Raw genomic sequence first — 19090 nt, forward strand, 5'->3', positions numbered from 1 at the left:
GGTTCTCTTTACTTTTAGAACTTGTGTGAAAATCTGATGTTGTTTTAGGTCATATTTATACAGAAATATAGAAAATTCTAAAGGGTTCACAAACTTTCAAGCACCACTGTAGCCAATTAAAAAAGCGGAAATTTGATCCATTATAGCCCGAAGTCGGCAGGAATGGGTTTGATTTGTACGGACAGGACAGTTTGGTGTCCGCTCTACACATTTTGAAAAAGATAAATTTGTGAGGCAAATTCACATAGAAGGATTTGAGTGACGTCTGGTATGCAGGGCAGTTCCTACAATCTGGAAACAAACGTCAGAAGCACCATCCCAAAGAGCTCACCGCCAGGGCTGTAGTCGAGTCACTAAACCTCAAGTCCGAGTCCAGTCTCCAGTCCCCATTGTTCAAGTCCGAGTCAAGTCCAAGTCATTTTAAAAAATTAATTAAAAAAAATTTCGAGTCGAGTCCGCTATTGATTTGAGTTGAGTCCGAGAACAAGACTCCAACTGCACCATTTGACAGTGGCTGTTTTATCACCATGAACAATAGTTTGCTCCTGAACATGACGTATGAACAGGTGAATGTGCATTCTTTGTCAGGAAGTGTGAAGTATTCTGTCACAGATGGTTGGGAGACGGATGTAAGTGCAGAAAGTGTGTTTATTAATACAAGTGAAGACAGGCAAACAATCCGGGGTGAGTTTCCTGAAAGCCTCTTAAGGCCAATAGTGTCTTTAATTACCTCCTAAGAGCCATCGTCAATTTAACGTGATTTTTTTTTTAAAAGGTTCATTTTTTAGCACTCTCAAAGGAAAACACACAGGCATGTTTCTGATGCATGTACAGTGTATAGCTGTGTCTGTCATGCCACTGAGGCTACATCCACACGACAACGGCAACGAGATTTTTTTTTTTAAATATCGCGTCCACATGGGCAACAGATCAGTAAAATATCAGGTACACATGGCAACGTAACGGTCGCTGAAAACGATGCAATACACATGCCACACCTCTACGTGCGCTGTAAGACGGTCCCATCGGAGACACCAGAACAATAGAAGTAGGACGCATGCACATAAACCCCTTCTTCTGTAGCATCAGCTACATAAAGTTTTGATTATTAATCAGTAGCGTAAAATAGTATCTATTGTCTAAGACACTTATTTATATTTCATATTAAAATGTCTATGTAAATTAATACATAGAAAGCCTGGTCAGGCGCTGAACGTTCTTCTGCCTTCACTTTAAGAGAAATTCAGGGCGAGCATGAACCTAGGTTCTTCCCTGTCACTGTCACACGCACACACCTTCTCACTCCCTATCCTATGGATATAGTCCCCTTAAATCACGTGCTCGTTTTTTGAATGGAGACGCGGAAAGAGGAATGAACAGGGGTAGATGGAAGCCGGTACGCCAACATTCTGATATCCTCCAGAATTCTTTAATGGTCCGGAATAAATTGAATGCTACACGTTGATGGATTACTTTGTTCTTCTACGCCCTTTTTGAGGAATGTATTGTCGGACTTAAACCAACATCTGAAGAGGTGAGATCACTCCTTTTTTTTCCCTATTTTTGCTGGCGGGATTGTTTTTGTTTTTGGAAAGCGCACGGGTGGTGCGTGGTTTTGGTTATACTGCTTCCGCAGTGTTTGGACTAAAGACTCTGCCCTAAGGGCTATTCTCTCACTCTCTCTCTCACTTTGCACCATTACACAATAAATATTCACAGTGAAAATATTTTGTAAGCGCGTTTCATGAACCAAGTTATAGGATTTGTTGACAACTCTCATCGAGTTCGTTACACTTCTACCCAAGCACTCACAGTCATGTGGTTGTGACGTCATCGTAAACAAATCCGTTCTACTCATCCAGATGACTTCGCAACGGTGCCGTTGCCAGATTTTTCCACTCTGGAACCCGTCTCAAAAGATTTCGTTTTGGGGCACCCAAAACGCCGGGGCCGTGTGGATGCCAGGCCGAAACGATAAACAATTTTATCAGATTCACCTGAATCCGTTGCCGTGTGGACAGGGCCTGATTGTCTGAGTGGGTCTGTTACATATGCGGGAGTGCCAGGAGTCTGAGATTAGCAGTCATCTATGTGCTGCAGGATTTCATGCACCCAGACTCACCTTTTCTTCTTTGCCTTCTGTGCAAAATGAGCATCAAAAGCAGTTCTTCCTCGCTACCACTGTCAGCCATTGTGTGCTGCTGAGTGCACTGGGTGTGCACACAAACAGCATACAACCGCTACACTTTCCCATGAAAACCAATAGGTCAGGATTATAGTTGTGGTGCGACTGCTACAAACTGGAACTAAATTCAGTTATAGGTATAGTCATAGTTACAGTTATAGGTATAGTTATATAGTTTTCCTGTTTAGTGGTGTGGGACCAGGGCATAAAACAGCCCTCAATATTCCCTACTATGGGTACCTAAATTAAAGACAGAGTACAGCGCCTACACAATAGGCAGGTAATGATGTATTGTGCAACAATAAATCGCAATACAAATTTATGATGATTCGAATAGAAATAAAAAATGAATTTTGATTATCAGGCTGTATAATCGCTTTGTTTTTTTTCACTGTAATTGCATTTTTTAGTTTAGATATCAGAGGGTGCAATAACATACAATAGAGGGAATACACTTGACTTCACCGTAGGTGGAAGTAACACAGATCTAATGCTGCAAAAACACACACTAAAAAAAAAATTTAAAAATTTTTAAAAAAGCTTTAGATTTAGCAAGGAATCAGAGCTCTCTTTTTACAGACTGCTGAAAGCTAAAGAAAAGAGAAACAAATGGTGATCGTACAAATGTTCATAAAAGTTTATTCGGAAAAGGCCTTTGTGTTATGAACTTTTTCATTTTTAATAAAAGGAATATTTTAGTTAATAGCCCATTATATTTTATTCCAACCTTTACAAGTGTGGGTAAATAATTATTGTTGGTTATTAAGAAAATGAAACAGAAGGTTTTAATTTAGCAAAAGGAATATTTAAGTTGATAAAGAATATGAAAATAAATGTTACATTTATTTGGTCATAAAATTTTCACTTAATTTAAAAAAATATTGTGGGAAAATTGAATTGTAAACACAGTATAATTAATCGAACGGTGAATTGGGTGAATCTTTACATGACTCCTACACAAGAAGCATGAAGGTCAGCATAGTTGTCATTTGCTCAAATTGCACTAGTTGTCGTTAATTTGCAAAAGTTATTTAAATCTAAAATAAGAGCAGGTTTTTTTGTTTAGATGTGACTACTTTTTAATTATAAAGGAAAAGATCTGTACAGTAATACATGAGAACTAAAATTATTTTGGGGCTGAATGTGTGCGCCTGCAACATCTACCTGAGCCTCCGGAGGGCCCCCTTCATCCCTGATAAGGAGGAGATAGCTCTGTCCATCCACTACTATCTCCTTTTTGAAGCGTCCACCTACAGGATAGAAAGAGCCATGAATCACTTAATAAGAACAGAGTGCTAACAGGTAAAGGTGACTGCTAAAATGGATGGCAGAGTGACATGACAAAGCTGAAAAAAAGGAACATCATGAAAAAATGGATGAGTATTATTTTCTTTATTACGGCCACAGCTGCTGTGACTGTAAAGTTCAGTTTCATTTTTAAAGATGAATATGGAAATGCTTTGTTGTAGAAAATTCCTGTAATATTCTCAGTGGACAGAACAAATTACATGCAAGCCTGAGGTTCAGCCTGTCCTATAGACCCTTCCCACGTGACGTCACGACAAACGCGGCCGCCATTTTGGACATGAACTACCAGTAGTCTACCACAGCCAACAACGAGGAACGACGGCAAAGCATCGAAAGGAATATAGCCATCAAAGAAAGTTTTTACTTTCAGCAAGACTTCCATCATGCCATTATATTGTTGTGGACCTGGATGTAGTAACCATCAACACACAAGGCAAGATTTATCATTTTATCGGATCCCGACAGATGCTGACCGACAGTGAAGATGGATGGTTTCTAAATTATTGGCAAAATGATGTCTAGTGACATAGCAATCGTGTGTAACGGGAAGCATTTGCATATCCGAAGTGTTGTGTTTACATCAAAGATAAAATAAACCGATATGACAACGACTGCTGCTGCCAGGTTGGGGACACAAACTAGTAGAAAGGAAGTGTGCCAACAGTGCCAACACACTTCCTTTGTGGTCGATTCTGCTTTAAGGTAAGATGCATTTAATTATTCGTCTGCTGTGGGTTTGGAATCGGTAGCCTGACCGATTCGTTCATGTTTGTGGTGCCATTTGTTTGTTGACGCGTGTTGAAATGGAAGATTGGTTGTTGACATGATTTCCAGTGATGCTTTGGTGCTGCTGTGGATCAGATGTGTTGAGTAGCCTGACTGTTTTTTTTTTCTTGCGTGTGGTATCATTGTTGACGCGAGGTTGTTTTTTGAACATGCCAATGCGGATACGATTTCCCCTGATGAGTTATGACTTCAGATGCGATGCGTGTGTGGAGTCCGCGTGATATGTGCGCAAGATAGGCTTCTCATGTGTTTGGAGATCCGCGCTCTGAGACAAGCGCAAGCACCCCCCCCAAGGGAAAAAAAGGGACCCCCCGAAAATATCGGCATAGTTCGAACACTGGGTTGGAGAAAGTAATGGCAAATAGTGAGTGCACAAACCATAGAAGGTAAACTGTACACAGCGCCAGGGCAGTGTGATGGTATGTCTACTTTTAGATTGTGTTATCAATGAACACACTCGTCACTCGACGAGTTTTACGTCTTTACGACGGATACTTAATTGTGTGTTAGGTATTGTTGTTGCAGTCTAAGCAGTCATTGTAGCAGCTACATGAGCGAGAACCGAAAGGGTCTGTGCCATAAACCGTTATTTCTTCATGTCCAAAATGGCGGTCGCGTTTACGAAGGTCACGTGAGTGAAAAGGGTCTATAGCAAAGTGCTGGTGGCTCACGAAACTCGATTCCTCGTGTAAACTGTGAGTGGAGGCCACATGAAAGGACCAAGTGAATGAGTGATGAAAGAAAGTGGAAGATAACCTCTCTCTCTGGCTCATTTAATAACTAATAAGATGATTAGAGGGGATTCCAGTGTGTATTATGTTTATAGAGAGAGTCTGTAGAATAATCACTGTCTTAACCTGAGCAAAGCTAAGCACTGCTAATCAGCTTGAGTTTAAATGAGAAAAGCTTCACACTCCTCTCTTCCCAAGGAGAGCTTTTCTAGGACACAGTTGAGGTGACGTCCCAACCTCTAACCTTTCACTTCTGGCCTCCAGCTGCTCGAACCCTTGACTTCAAACACAAGCTCATCATCAACGCGTGTTTTTAACTGAGATATTACATGTTGATGTGCTGATAAACAGTTTGGCTCAAGCCTGAGGCTACATCCACACGACAATGGCAACGAGATGTTATTTAAAAATATATCGCATCCAAATGGGCAACAATCAGTAAAATATCAGGTCCATATGGAAACGCAACGCTTGCTGAAAACGATGCAATACACATGCCACACCTCTAGGGGCGCTGTAAGACGGTCCCTTCGGAGACACCAGAACAATAGAAGAAGTAAGGACGCATGCGCATAAACTATTATGCGCGAGACTTCATATTAGCCACAAAGTCAGGAAAATCTGTTCGTAAAATTACATTATAATGACCAAATACAATGAAAAGTATTTTTCCAGTCTCACCTGTGAAAGGTAATCCCATGTGATCTCATTTGGACGGCAAACCTGTTGGTACAGTTAAACGCAGCTAATCTTTATTCTCCGCTTTGACCTATCCAATATGGCGGCGAGGATGACGTATGATTCTACGTGGAAGGCGGCGTCTTTAATGGTCCGGAATAAATTGAATGCTACACGTTGATGGATTAATTTGTTGTTTCTCACCTGTGAAAGGTAATCCCATGTGATCTCGTTTGGACGGTAAACCTGTTGGTACAGTTAAACGCAGCTAATCTTTATTCTCCGCTTTGACCTATCCAATATGGCGGCGAGGATGACGTATGATTCTACGCGGAAGGCGGTGTCTTTAATGGTCCGGAATAAATTGAATGCTACACGTTGATGGATTAATTTGCTCTTCTACGCCCTTTTTGAGGAATGTATTGTAGGACTTAAACCAACATCTGAAGAGGTGAGATCACTCCTTTTTTTCCCTATTTTTGCTGGCGGGATTGACTCTGCCCTAAGGGCAGAGTCTCTCTCTCTCACTTTGCACCATTACACAATAAATATTCACAGTGAAAATATTTTGTAAGCGCGTTTCATGAACCAAGTTATAGGATTTGTTGACAACTCGCATTGAGTTCGTTACACTTCTACCCGGTGTGAAGCACTCACAGTCATGTGGTTGTGACGTCATCGTAAACCAGTCCATTCTACTCATCCAGACGACTTCACAACGGCAACGTTGCCAGATCTTTCCACTCTGGAACCCGTTCTCAAAAAGATTGCGTTTTGGGCACCCAAAACGCCGGTGCCGTGTGGACGCCAGGCCTAAACGATAAGCAATTGTATCGGAGTCATCTGAATCCGTTGCCGTGTGGACAGGGCCTGAGTGCAGCACTGCTGAGCATTAGCATTTGCGTTCATGTTTAATTGTTGCTCAACTTGTCCAACTTGTTTCTGGTAAATTAGGATTGGATTCCTATTCCACATCACTTTAGGGGGGAAAACGTCTGCCAAAAGAAAACACGCAAGAGTATCCAGATTGAACACGATGTTCAGTTCTTGTTAAAAAGATAAAAATGAGGACTGGCTGTGAAGCATCAGCTCTGGGAAAGTGGTGCAGTCTGACAGTTTCTGTGTGCATGCTTAGCCTGTTGGCTTTCCTGTAATTACATGCTTGGACTTTTTTTTTTTAACCCCCACGTGGGAAAAGGAAGCAGAGCCGAGGCAAGAGAGGCAAGGGTGAACACGCAGAGGGCTTTGTTTATTTATAACCTTCGTACTGTAGGGCAGCCAGGAAAAATGAGAGAGAGAGAGAGAGAGAGCGAGCGCAGAGGACATTTATAGACACTCGCAGCCGCTCACTAATTACCATCTTAGACAAACAAGCCACATGGGTAACTTCAGCTGAACTCTAGAAACATTACACTGCTTCATCCCAGTCAGTGTATAATAAGATGAACCCAATTCACACTGTAACTGCCCAGTGCACACTGTGTTTGTCTGGATAAAAGCCTGCATGTTTCTGAGCTGAGGGGCCAAGTCTCAGAGCATGCAGTCCTGACCAAGCAGCACTACTAACAATAATTCTGTGATGAAATGAGTGAAATGGAGGATGACAAAGAAAAGACCTACAGAGAGAGAGAGAGAGAGAGAGAGAGAGAGAGAGAGAGAGAGAGAGAGAGAGAAAATGGCACATAACCTCTTTTATAGTGGCTGTTTTTTCCTTAAAGTTCATCTGACAGAAGCATGAAAAAGCTGCTGTGTTGGAGCTATAATAGCTCTCGAGCAGAGCACAACCAAAATAGAGCAAAACAGTTTAATGGGACGTTTGCTATTTCAGAAGAAAACCTGAATGGAGCCAAGCCACGAAAAAAAGAGGCTACACGCCTTGCCCCGCTCCTTTTGTGTGGAAAGACTGTGTGTCCCTACAGCAAGTGTGACGCAGAGTGATAAAGAAGTGTGTGTGGGGAGGGGGAGAAAGTCATTACCTGCATCCACGTCAGCTAGTTAACAGTGGCAGCCAAGGAAAGAGCAGAGAAATAAAAAAGAAGCACAAAATCAAAAGAGGCAAGCCAGTTAATCATGCACAGTGTCATAATAGCACAAATTAAACTCAGCAGAGGGCAAGTGGAGAGAGAGAGAGCGAGAGAGAGAGAGAGAGAGAGAGAGAGGAGATTTTGGGTACAACAAGAGCAAGAGATAATCCATTCAATGTTGTATGTAACTGCACAGTAAGGCTGTGGAGAGAAGAGAGTCTAATCAATTTTTTTTTTTTTAAATGCCACAAGGACATTTAATTAAGCACGACTCATCATCAGCATCTACACAATCTTTCCTGTAACACATATCTGTGGGGTGGGGGTGTCAAATGCAGACAGAGAGAAAAAGTGAGAGAGTAAGCAATACTCCTTTTCCACCAAGACAGTCTTAGTGCCAGTTCAGAGTCAGTACCTAATCTTGAACCAGTTTACCCACAAGCAGCACTAACACTTTGTTGGTCTAGAACCAAGGAACCACTTATGTCAGGAGATAGGGGTGGAATTATCATGACCAACAAGACAAGGTAAAACTTTGTGACTGCCATGCAGGGACAATGGAGACGTATACAGATGTATACTGTGATGTCACTCTATGGTGGATCTTTAGCCTGTGAAAAAACAACCTGGTTCTGAGAAGGTTCACAAGTTGAACCAACTCTGAACCGACACGAGCACCAGGTTTGCATTGGGGAAAGAGGGAGCAAAAGAAAGAATGAAGGAAATAAATAAAGCATGACAGACACAAAGACAGACAGCGAGCCAGATTAGAGAAATAGAGAGTAAGAGACCAAAAGAAAGACATGGAGCATGCCAAAAAAGCAAGAAAAAAAAGGTAAGAAAGACAGCTTGAGTAAAAGAGAGAGAGAGACAGAGAGAGAGCAGATGGAGGTAAAACTCCCTGTTCTGTGCTGTTTCGTTCAGACTTGTGATAAGTGCAGCATGTTTACATCGGTGTTCTGTACAGGAAGGAAATCATTGGCACATTTAACAGTTTCTTTTTTCCATGTAGTGGGAAAAAAAAAAGAACCTTGAGCTGTTCCCATGATCCCTCAAATGTTGTAGCTGTGTTTGTGCAATGTAGGATGAATGTTATAAGCATTTCAGAAATATCACAGTTAGATAGTACAAGCGCACACCCCCCCCACACCCATACACCCCAGCGCTATGATCTCAATGAGATCGTGAATATTTATTCATGTAATGTGTAAGGAAAGGCACTAGCTCTTTAAACAGCACAGTATGGTTGGCCCACATGAGCGCAGGCTCCAGCTAAAAGTTTGGACGAGAGTTAGTGAGTGGTTTTGGGGTTACTACACCAAAACTCTCAAGAGTCTATTTTTAAACTCTGAAAGGCAACACTGAGGAAAGAGGGGAAAAGAGAGAAAACATTTCTAACTCTGGGTCAGGTTACAGAGACAGCAACTCTGCTATTCTGTTTTTGAAGCTAGCTGTGACATAACACTAAAAAGCAGGAAGTAGAATCAGGAGAAGAAATCAGACAGCACAGTTCGGCTTTCTCTGATGTCGCGTGCTGTTCTTTTTGGTACCAGCTGCTAGAATCCAGAGTGGCACAATCACACACGCGATCACTGACATCTTTATTTCTGAGTGATTTCACTGCTGATTGCTGGTACATTTATGGCACACAGACAGAAAAAAAAGAAAGAAAGAAAGAAAGAAAGAAAGAAAGAAAGAAAGAAAGAAAGAAAGAAAGAGAGAGAGAGAGAGAGAGACGGGGAGTGTGAGAGAGGGGCACTGACTGACTGACCGACCCTGTGGTCACTGTGTATGTCAGTTAATTTTGATGTAAATTGTGTTATCAATGTACTACACTGTTTATTCTTATCTTCTTATTGTCTTCACTGAAACATGTCTCTGTATACACACAAATTCATGGAGATTCACTCCATCGTGCAGCTCAGAGCAGGCTGAAGCTGACCCGACAGTAACGTTATTAAAGAAATGAAATATTAACATACTGTACTGCTGAAAACTGAACCTCGAGATGGAAGCATATCACTGAATCTGGCTGTGTGCTGCACACACACTCAATTTATCCATGGAGAATATAAGCGGCGGCGGCGGGGGGGCAAGAGTGTGCAGGAGAGTGAGGGACAGGGAAAGAGAAAGGGAAAGCATGAGAGGAGAACAGACAAGGCGAGAGAGATGCAGAAGAAGAAGAGAGAGCTGCAGAGAGAGAAATGCAGGAGAGAGAGATAGACAGATAGATGCAGGAGAAAGACAGTGAGATGCAGAAGAAAGACAGTGAGATGCAGGAAACAGGCAGAGAGAGAGATAGATGCAGGAGAGATATACAGGAGAAAGGCAGAGAGAGAGTGAGATGCAGGAGAAAAACAGAGCAAGAGAGATGCAGGAGAGAAACAGAGTGAGAGAGGGATGCGGGAGAAAGGCAGAGAGAGAGAGGAGTTAGTATCATCAGTGATGGATCAGGAGTAACAGTACTGTCCCATTTTAAAGCAGCAGAAAGGGAAAAGCAGCAAGTGCAGGTGCTGAAAGTGTCTCTGCTCTGTGAGTAAATGTCTTGTGACGAGAAGCCAACAGCTTTATTCACGACCAACACTCATGTGCTTCTAACACTGCAGGTCTGCTACACCACAATAATCCATTACACAGTGACGTTTTACCTTCTGGGCTCTCTTCCTGAACATACGTCCCCGTCAGATACCTGTGCACTAGAGCAGACTTCCCACTGGCCAAGTTCCCCACAATACCCTGTAAAAAACACACACCACATTTCTGCTTTGAGGAACCCTGAGGGCTTCGTACTTCGCAAATATGTGAATTTTATTACTGTGGTGACTGGCTCACATGTTGAAAAAGTTATAACGTGGAAGTGTTTGCACTCATCACTGACAACACAAAACACAATATTCAGTTTTATTTCTAAAAGATAAAATCATCGTTTATACTGTGTTCCTTTGTCTCTGAACATACACACACACACACACACACACACATATATATATATATATATATATATATTAGTGCTGTCAAGCGATTAAAATATTTAATCGCGATTAATGTCGCGACTGTCATAGTTAACTCGCGATTAATCGCAATTTAATCGCACATTTTTGTCACATGAAAAAACATTGTAATTCTCTTATCAGCATAAAAAAAGTGAATGGGCTTGCTCACCATTCGAACTACGGGGGTACTCGGGGAATCCGAGATCCCCTGAAACAGACATGAGATCCCTTGAAAACATGATTTGGGAAATGTTGGGGGGGGGTCTCTAAAATACTGGCAAAATGATGTTTATTGACATAGCAATCGTCTGTAACGGGAAGCATTTGCATATCCGAAGTGAGCGCGCGATGGAGAGCCGCGCTCTGAGACAAGCGCAAGCACCCCCCCCAAGGGAAAATAAGGGACCCCCCGAAAATATCAGCATAATTCGAACACTGGTTGTACCAATGTTTTTTTTTTTTTTATTGCAGAACATAACACGTCTTGTCACAGCCACTGCAAAGTGGGGCTGGGGCCGCCGATGGGAAAACGAAACCTACTGTAAGCCGAGCACCGTGGCTCTTCGGGGGAGGGCAGAGGACTCTGGCTGTGCGGGGCGTGGCATCATGTCACAGAGCGTTAATCTCGCGATAAAAAAATTATCACCGTTAAAGTTGAGTCAAGTTAACGCGGTAATAACGCGACATTTTTGACAGCACTAATATATATATATGTGTGTGTGTGTGTATATATATATATATATATATATATATATATACATATACACACACACACACACACACACAGACATACATATATATATATATATATATATATATATATATATATATATATATATATATATAAAAATGTGATAAATATCATAATCGTGAAAATATCACGATATAATTTTTAGGTCATATCGTCCAGCCATATATTTACACACCAGTTTAAAATATGAAAGACTTTTTTTTTTTTTTTACACATTAGTTGTTTTTCCAATAAAAGCTGATTCATAATTATTGCATCGATTCCTTTAGTTCCCTTTTAAATTGATGCATCGATCCAAATCGCTGTATCGTCACACAACAAAATATATACAAGTACATACAAGTCACCCAACTTAAAAAAAAAAAAATATATATATATATATATATATATATATATATATATATATATATGGGGGGAGTCAGGAAACGTCCGGGGCTCAACATTAAGGACTGCCCAATTGCCCGGGGCAAGTAAAACATGCATTCGGGCAAGTCGGATATGTCCCTGACATGCCCGACCGGGCAAGTTGGAATGAGCATATATTACGAACTAGGACAACAAAAATTAGGCTTTTTGTGCTTTTATTTCAGTTCCCTAAAGCATCCCTCACTACGTATCCGCCATAATGTCTTGGTTGTTTTCTTAGTTTCAGTTTCATTTATTACTTTACAAGTTATTTTATATACCCCCGTTGTTGTAGTATGGTACGCGTACTGTTTATAGACCCCTTGTGCATGACGTCCTGCATCATGTGATAATTACAGCTGGGGTCAGACAAACATCGTCTTTCATGCAAGCAAGTCTTAATCTGTCTTCAACAAGGTTAATATTTTGCATTGTTTTTGCTTGTTCAAACAGAGAAATAGATAAAAGGGATGACTGTCGCCCCGCTATCAAGAAAAACGTTAACAAATAGAAGCAAATGCTTGAACAACAAGGAAATGAGTGGTTAAAAAATATGAACAGAGGAGCTAAGCCTGAAAACTCCAGAGAAATTCATGATTGTATTTAAAATGTATTTTACAAAAACAGAAAGTCAGAAGTGAGTACGGAAGAGTTTGCTAAAGAATCTCGGGTTTTTTTTCTGCTCGCATTCAAGTTTGCTCCTTCATGAAAGTGTTTGATTTTCTTAAGGGTGAAGCAGCTTCCTGATTCGACATGGAAAACCCAGATTGGTTTCAAACAACTCGGGCATAAAAAAAAAAACTCAACAAGGAGTGACATGCACGATAAATCTTGAAAGAACAGATTAAGAACAGAGAGCGCTGGAGCTTTGTTTCTGTTATCAGAGGAATACAGTCCCATACAAATTTTTTATATATCTTTTTTTTAATTATCTTCCACCTCTAGGTTTAAAAAAATAATAATAATTTGATTCAGTTACAGGCTACCACAACCTACCAATAAACAATTTTAAACTCAAACATTATCCTCTTTGTCATGATGCAGCACAGTTTTTTTCTTTAAACCTAGAGGTGAATTTTGTGTGTGTGTCTATATATATATATATATATATATATATATATATATATATATATATATATATATATATATATATAGACACACACACACATATATGTATATATATACATACATGTGTGTGTGTGTATATATAACCCCGATTCCAAAAAAGTTGGGAGGAAGTACAAATTGTAAATAAAAACGGAATGCAATGATGTGGAAGTTTCAAAATTTCATATTTTATTCAGAATAGACCATAGATGACATATCAAATGTTTAAACTGAGAAAATGTATCATTTTAAGAGAAAAATTAGGTGATTTTAAATTTCATGACAACAACACATCTCAAAAAAGTTGGGACAAGGCCATGTTTACCACTGTGAGACATCCCCTTTTCTCTTTACAACAGTCTGTAAACGTCTGGGGACTGAGGAGACAAGTTGCTCAAGTTTAGGGATAGGAATGTTAACCCATTCTTGTCTAATGTAGGATTCTAGTTGCTAAACTATCTTAGGTCTTTTTTGTCGTATCTTCCGTTTTATGATGCGCCAAATGTTTTCTATGGGTGAAAGATCTGGACTGCAGGCTGGCCAGTTCAGTACCCGGACCCTTCTTCTACGCAGCCATGATGCTGTAATTGATGCAGTATGTGGTTTGGCATTGTCATGTTGGAAAATGCAAGGTCTTCCCTGAAAGAGACGTCGTCTGGATGGGAGCATATGTTGCTCTAGAACCTGGATATACCTTTCAGCATTGATGGTGTCTTTCCAGATGTGTAAGCTGCCCATGCCACATGCACTAATGCAACCCCATACCATCAGAGATGCAGGCTTCTGAACTGAGCGCTGATAACAACTTGGGTCGTCCTTCTCCTCTTTAGTCGGAATGACACAGCATCCCTGATTTCCATAAAGAACTTCAAATTTTGATTTGTCTGACCACAGAACAGTTTTCCACTTTGCCACAGTCCATTTTAAATGAGTCTTGGCCCAGAGAAGACGTCTGCGCTTCTGGATCATTTTTAGATACGTCGTCTTCTTTGAACTACAGAGTTTTAGCTGGCAACGGCGGATGGCACGGTGAATTGTGTTCACAGATAATGTTCTCTGGAAATATTCTTGAGCCCATTTTGTGATTTCCAATACAGAAGCATGCCTGTATGTGATGCAGTGCCGTCTAAGGGCTCGAAGATCACGGGCGCGCAGTATGGTTTTCCGGCCTTGACCCTTACGCACAGAGATTCTTCCAGATTCTCTGAATCTTTTGATGATATTATGCACTGTAGATGATGATATGTTCAAACTCTTTGCAATTTTACACTGTCGAACTCCTTTCTGATATTGCTCCACTATTTGTCGGCGCAGAATTAGGGGGATTGGTGATCCTCTTCCCATCTTTACTTCTGAGAGCCACTGCCACTCCAAGATGCTCTTTTTATACTCAGTAATGTTAATGACCTATTGCCAATTGACCTAATGAGTTGCAATTTGGTCCTCCAGCTGTTCCTTTTTTGTACCTTTAACTTTTCCAGCCTCTTATTGCCCCTGTCCCAACTTTTTTGAGATGTGTTGCTGTCATGAAATTTCAAATGAGCCAATATTTGGCATGAAATTTCAAAATGTCTCACTTTTGACATTTGATATGTTGTCTATGTTCTATTGTGAATACAATATCAGTTTTTGAGATTTGTAAATTATTGCATTCCGTTTTTATTTACAATTTGTACTTTGTCCCAACTTTTTTGGAATCGGGGTTTTATATATATATATATATATATATATATATATATATATATATAGAGAGAGAGAGAGAGAGAGAGAGAGAGAGAGACACACACACACAAACACACACACACACACCCTCAAACACAGAACTGTTCAAAAGTCTTGGCACCCTATTGTTTTCTTCATACAAACTTTGTTATAGATTTCTATTTTATGATTTATACATTATCAAGTAATGAACCTACTGTCTGAGAGAGTTATACACAAACACACTGAACTTTACAACAGCTGCATGCATGTGAAATGGAAATAAATCAACTGAGGCAGGAAAAACTATTTTGGATAAAATTGTTATTGTCCGTTACAAGTAAGAAGTAACCAATAGCCAAACTTAATAATAAACTTAATCAATAACCAAACTTCAACTCAATGTGTGATCTTCATTTTATTTTTCCTAAAAAAAAATAATAATAATAATAAATGGTAGTCACAAAATAGGGGGCAACTGATAATATTGGGGGGCAAGTAGAAATTAACTCCCACTTGCCCCTCAGGGCAAGTGGGTTTAAAAGTTAATGCCGAGCCCTGAACATGGTCCTTATTTTGTTGAAAGGTTCGTGCTGGATATTTTCTGATATCTATCAATCTATATTTATTCATTCTATCCACATTCACTGGATATAAGAAATTGTGCACTCTGATTAGCTAGTCTACTATTAGGCTATCAGCTCATATACCATGAGTAGAGAAAAACAAAATGGCGGCGAGTGTTGCTGAACCAACCGAGGACGAAATAAAAACTCTACTCAAAAATAAAACCCCAAAAAATATAAAAAATTAATAAATAAAAATAAAAATAAGCAACAAAATATGGAATAAAAGTATTTGATGGTAAGAACGCATCTTTACAAGAATTATTATTATAGTATTTTTCACAAACTGCTAGTCATTTTGCCAGTTTGTTTACATTCGTCATCTTTAAAGGAGATATGCAGAACATTTATTTTTAAATACATTTCTGAGTGGATAGTATCTCCATCCCTGACTCTTGTATGCTGCATAAATGGGAATAAAAAAATATATTTTTGAGAGTTAAAATCGACCACAAAGTTGGTATTCGAGCTGCCCCGCTGAGCCAGCCAGCCCTGAGTGCGTGACGTCACAGTGGGAACCGGTTTTAAGGCCGAGGCCTTTGACAGCTATAGACCAAAGTCATATAAATAAAAATTTATGGTGAAAGAAAAATACCGTTACCGACTTGCTCAACTAAGACTGATTTGACTTCACTGATTGTGGGTTGACTCTCATTAAAACAGGATAGAAGTTATAAAGTTGGCATTTGAGCTGCCCCGTTGAGCCAGCCAGCCCTGGGTGGGTGACGTCACAGCAGGAACCGGTGCTATAGACCAAAGCCAGACTCGGCAAGCGAGAATGGTTGCAATGGCCTCTTTGTTCGGATTTATTGGAGATTCTTCGGAATCCTCAGTAATACATCTGACTGTGACAGTCCTGAAATTGGAGTGCTACTGCTATACACATAGAACCGTATCAGTTCGAACCATCAGAAAGTGAATCTAATAGGAACACGTCAGCCACGAAGGCCCCCACCTTACGAAATAAAGCCAGAGAACAAAGCCGTCGAGAGAAATGGATGGAATTGAACTGACAGTCATGTGACTCATTAAAACAGGATAGGTGTTATAACTTATGCAACATACATGTACATGCATGCATTTTCACTGATAAAACGTAAAAGGCTAATTAAATAATCAGATGAACTGAGAAAATCACATTCTGAAGCAAATTAAATTATCTTATACTGGTAACTTAAATACACAATACAATTTACATGTATTAATCCAAATGTAGGTAAACAAGGTGTTATTTTTGTTGTTCTGTATCCAAATGAGAGTTGAAGCTTACCCGTCTGTGTACTCGCTTCTTGAAGGCCGACCTTGTGGCCAATTTCTTTGAAACAAACAATCCGACTTTCAGTTGTTCATTCATTCGCTTCTTCCACGTAAGGGCGAGATATTGCTGCTGAGGCAAGCCTATCCAGTGGGGGGGGGGGAAGCATATCCAGCAGAGAAATCTGATGACTGGTCCACTCATTTTCCATTTTCTCCATACTGAGTACTCCGCCATTACTGCTCGGCTCACGCTCCAGGAGAACTGGTGCAACTGAACTTACTTTCCTTTTCTTGGAGTTTTCGTTTCCTTTAATTGTTGATGCTGCACCCTCTTTCAATACGGGCTTCAACAGGTTGGAGGTTTCGTACGAGTCATCAGTAAAACGTGCCCGTGAATTTCTCGCAAAACGTGTCCAAATCTTTGCAGTTTGAACATGCTTGGGCCATGAATGCAACATAAATTCACCTTCTGTTGTGTTGCTGCACCCGCCAGCAACACATCTACTACGTGGCATGATAAATTAGCCCACAATGGAAGCTCGAAGTTGCAGTCAGCTCTGTGTTTTAGGATAGTGGAAATGGCGATGAGACCAATAGACGCTGTGTGACGTCACAGATGTCAAATGTCATTCACTCAGACCGCTACCTATATGAATCATTTTAATCGTAAAAATTACTATATTAGATTTATTGTTAACGCTTAAAGCTATTCCTATGCAATTCTTGAGGTCTCAAGGCATTTATAAACAAAAAGTGAGGCCATGTAACTTGTATTGTGTATTTAAATTACCGGTATAAGATTAATTAATTTGCTTCAGAATGTGATTTTCTCAGTTCATCTGATTATGTAATTAGCCTTTTACATTTTATCAGTGAAAATGCATGCATGTACATGTATAACGCCTATCTTGTTTTAATGAGAGTCACATGAGACTGTCAGTTCAATTCCATCCAATTCTCTAGAGGGCTTTGTTCTCTGGCTTTATTTCCTAAGTTGGGAGCCTCCATGGCCGACATGTTACTATCGGATTCACTTTCTGATGGCTCGAACTGATACGGTTCTACGTGTATAGCAGTAGCATGTACACACACTCCAATTTCAGGACTATCACAGTCAGATACATTACTATTTGAGGAATCCGAAGAATCTCCAATAAATCCAAATGAAGAGGCCATTGTAACCACTCTCGCCTGCCGAGTCTGGCTTTGGTCTATAGCTGTCAAAGGCCGTAGCCTTGAAACTGGTTACAGCTGTGATGTCACGCACTCAGGGCTAGCTGCCTCAGCTCAAATGCCAACTTTGTGGTCGATTATAACTCTCAAAAATATATATATTTTATTCCCATTTATGCAGCATACAAGAGTCAAGAATGGAGATACTATCCACTCAGAAATGTATTTAAAAATAAAGGTTCTACGTATCTCCTTTAAGCATTAAAATTTATTTAGACTGGTTCAAAAAACTCGAAGTTTGAAAATTACATAACTGAAATGTCCAAGGAAGAATTAAATAAATGTCTGTTGGCGTAAATCGTCAAATCTGAGTAATTTTACTACACATGTATGCACTTTGTCACATGTCCACTAAGCGGAAATTATCTGGTCGAACGTTTTGTATAAAGTTTTTATTTATCGAATTTGCCAAAAATAAAAAAAGCTGTTTCTCAAAATCCAGTGAATGTGGATATAATAAAACAATTATTCCATTCAATCTCGTCGTACATAGCTTAGCTGACGAGGTGTGTCATCAGCTCATGTACGACTTGATTTCATGGAATAATTGTTAAATATTTATCGAGAATATTTACTACTTCTACATATCATGCTGCTACCAGTCGTTGAGTATTCTTGTCATATTACCATTACTACTGTTATATTTATTTATCTCCCTTCCAGCACATTCAATTCTTGCCATCATGCTGCTGGAACACTTTCACTTCCCTGTGAGGGATTAATAACTGGTTAAATGTGATGAATATGATATAAAATCAATACTGTAATCAAGTGTGTCACAATATACCTCTCAGATATCGCAAGTATTTTGATGCATTGCTTTTGTAAATGCGTACATCTTTTAACGACCGTTACAAACTGACTGAAGGCACCTGGTTGAATTAGTATTCTATCTTCAACTGGTTCAGGGTTTAGGAATGGATTTTGGTTTAAAGAGTCTCATCAGGTTTTAATGCAACACAACGGTTTTGCTGGCCATTATTGTGATCTTGAGGTGATTGATGTTATGCAATGTAGAAATGAATACAAGTATTGTGAGGTATTTTAGTCACATCACTCCTCTGTTCTGATCTGTGTAGAACAGGAGGCTGCACTCACCACTTTGAGGTCTGGTACTGAGCGACTCAGGGTCCATTCCTGGCTGTTCACAAAGGCATCTGCAACACACACACACACACACACACGTCACTGGTGATGCAACAAAATTACACAAGCGCCACCCTGTAGTATAAACAGAAAGCATACACTTTCACTACTTCAGGATTTAAGACTGTGTAATTATTAGATGCTTCTAAAGCCACACCC

At 40.0% G+C, this 19090-nt stretch overlaps 1 protein-coding gene across 7 annotated transcripts in view; it reads right to left on the reverse strand.

Annotated features, from left to right (window-relative positions):
- Positions 1 to 19090, reverse strand: part of agap1 (ArfGAP with GTPase domain, ankyrin repeat and PH domain 1) — a 322009-nt gene that overhangs the window by 134156 nt on the left and 168763 nt on the right. For 4 of the 7 annotated variants that reach the window (XM_060919024.1, XM_060919025.1, XM_060919023.1 and 1 more), the window contains exons 2-4: positions 18884 to 18942; positions 10361 to 10448; positions 3350 to 3435 (exon numbers count right to left, since the gene is read on the reverse strand). In XM_060919024.1, the coding sequence (XP_060775007.1) occupies positions 3350 to 3435; positions 10361 to 10448; positions 18884 to 18942 (233 nt within the window). The remainder of the gene's footprint in view (positions 1 to 3349; positions 3436 to 10360; positions 10449 to 18883; positions 18943 to 19090) is intronic. The other 3 variants (XM_060919026.1, XM_060919028.1, XM_060919029.1) reach the window with 1 other exon arrangement.

Source organism: Neoarius graeffei, chromosome 4 (genome assembly GCF_027579695.1).
Source record: "Neoarius graeffei isolate fNeoGra1 chromosome 4, fNeoGra1.pri, whole genome shotgun sequence".
Lineage (NCBI taxonomy): Eukaryota > Metazoa > Chordata > Actinopteri > Siluriformes > Ariidae > Neoarius > Neoarius graeffei.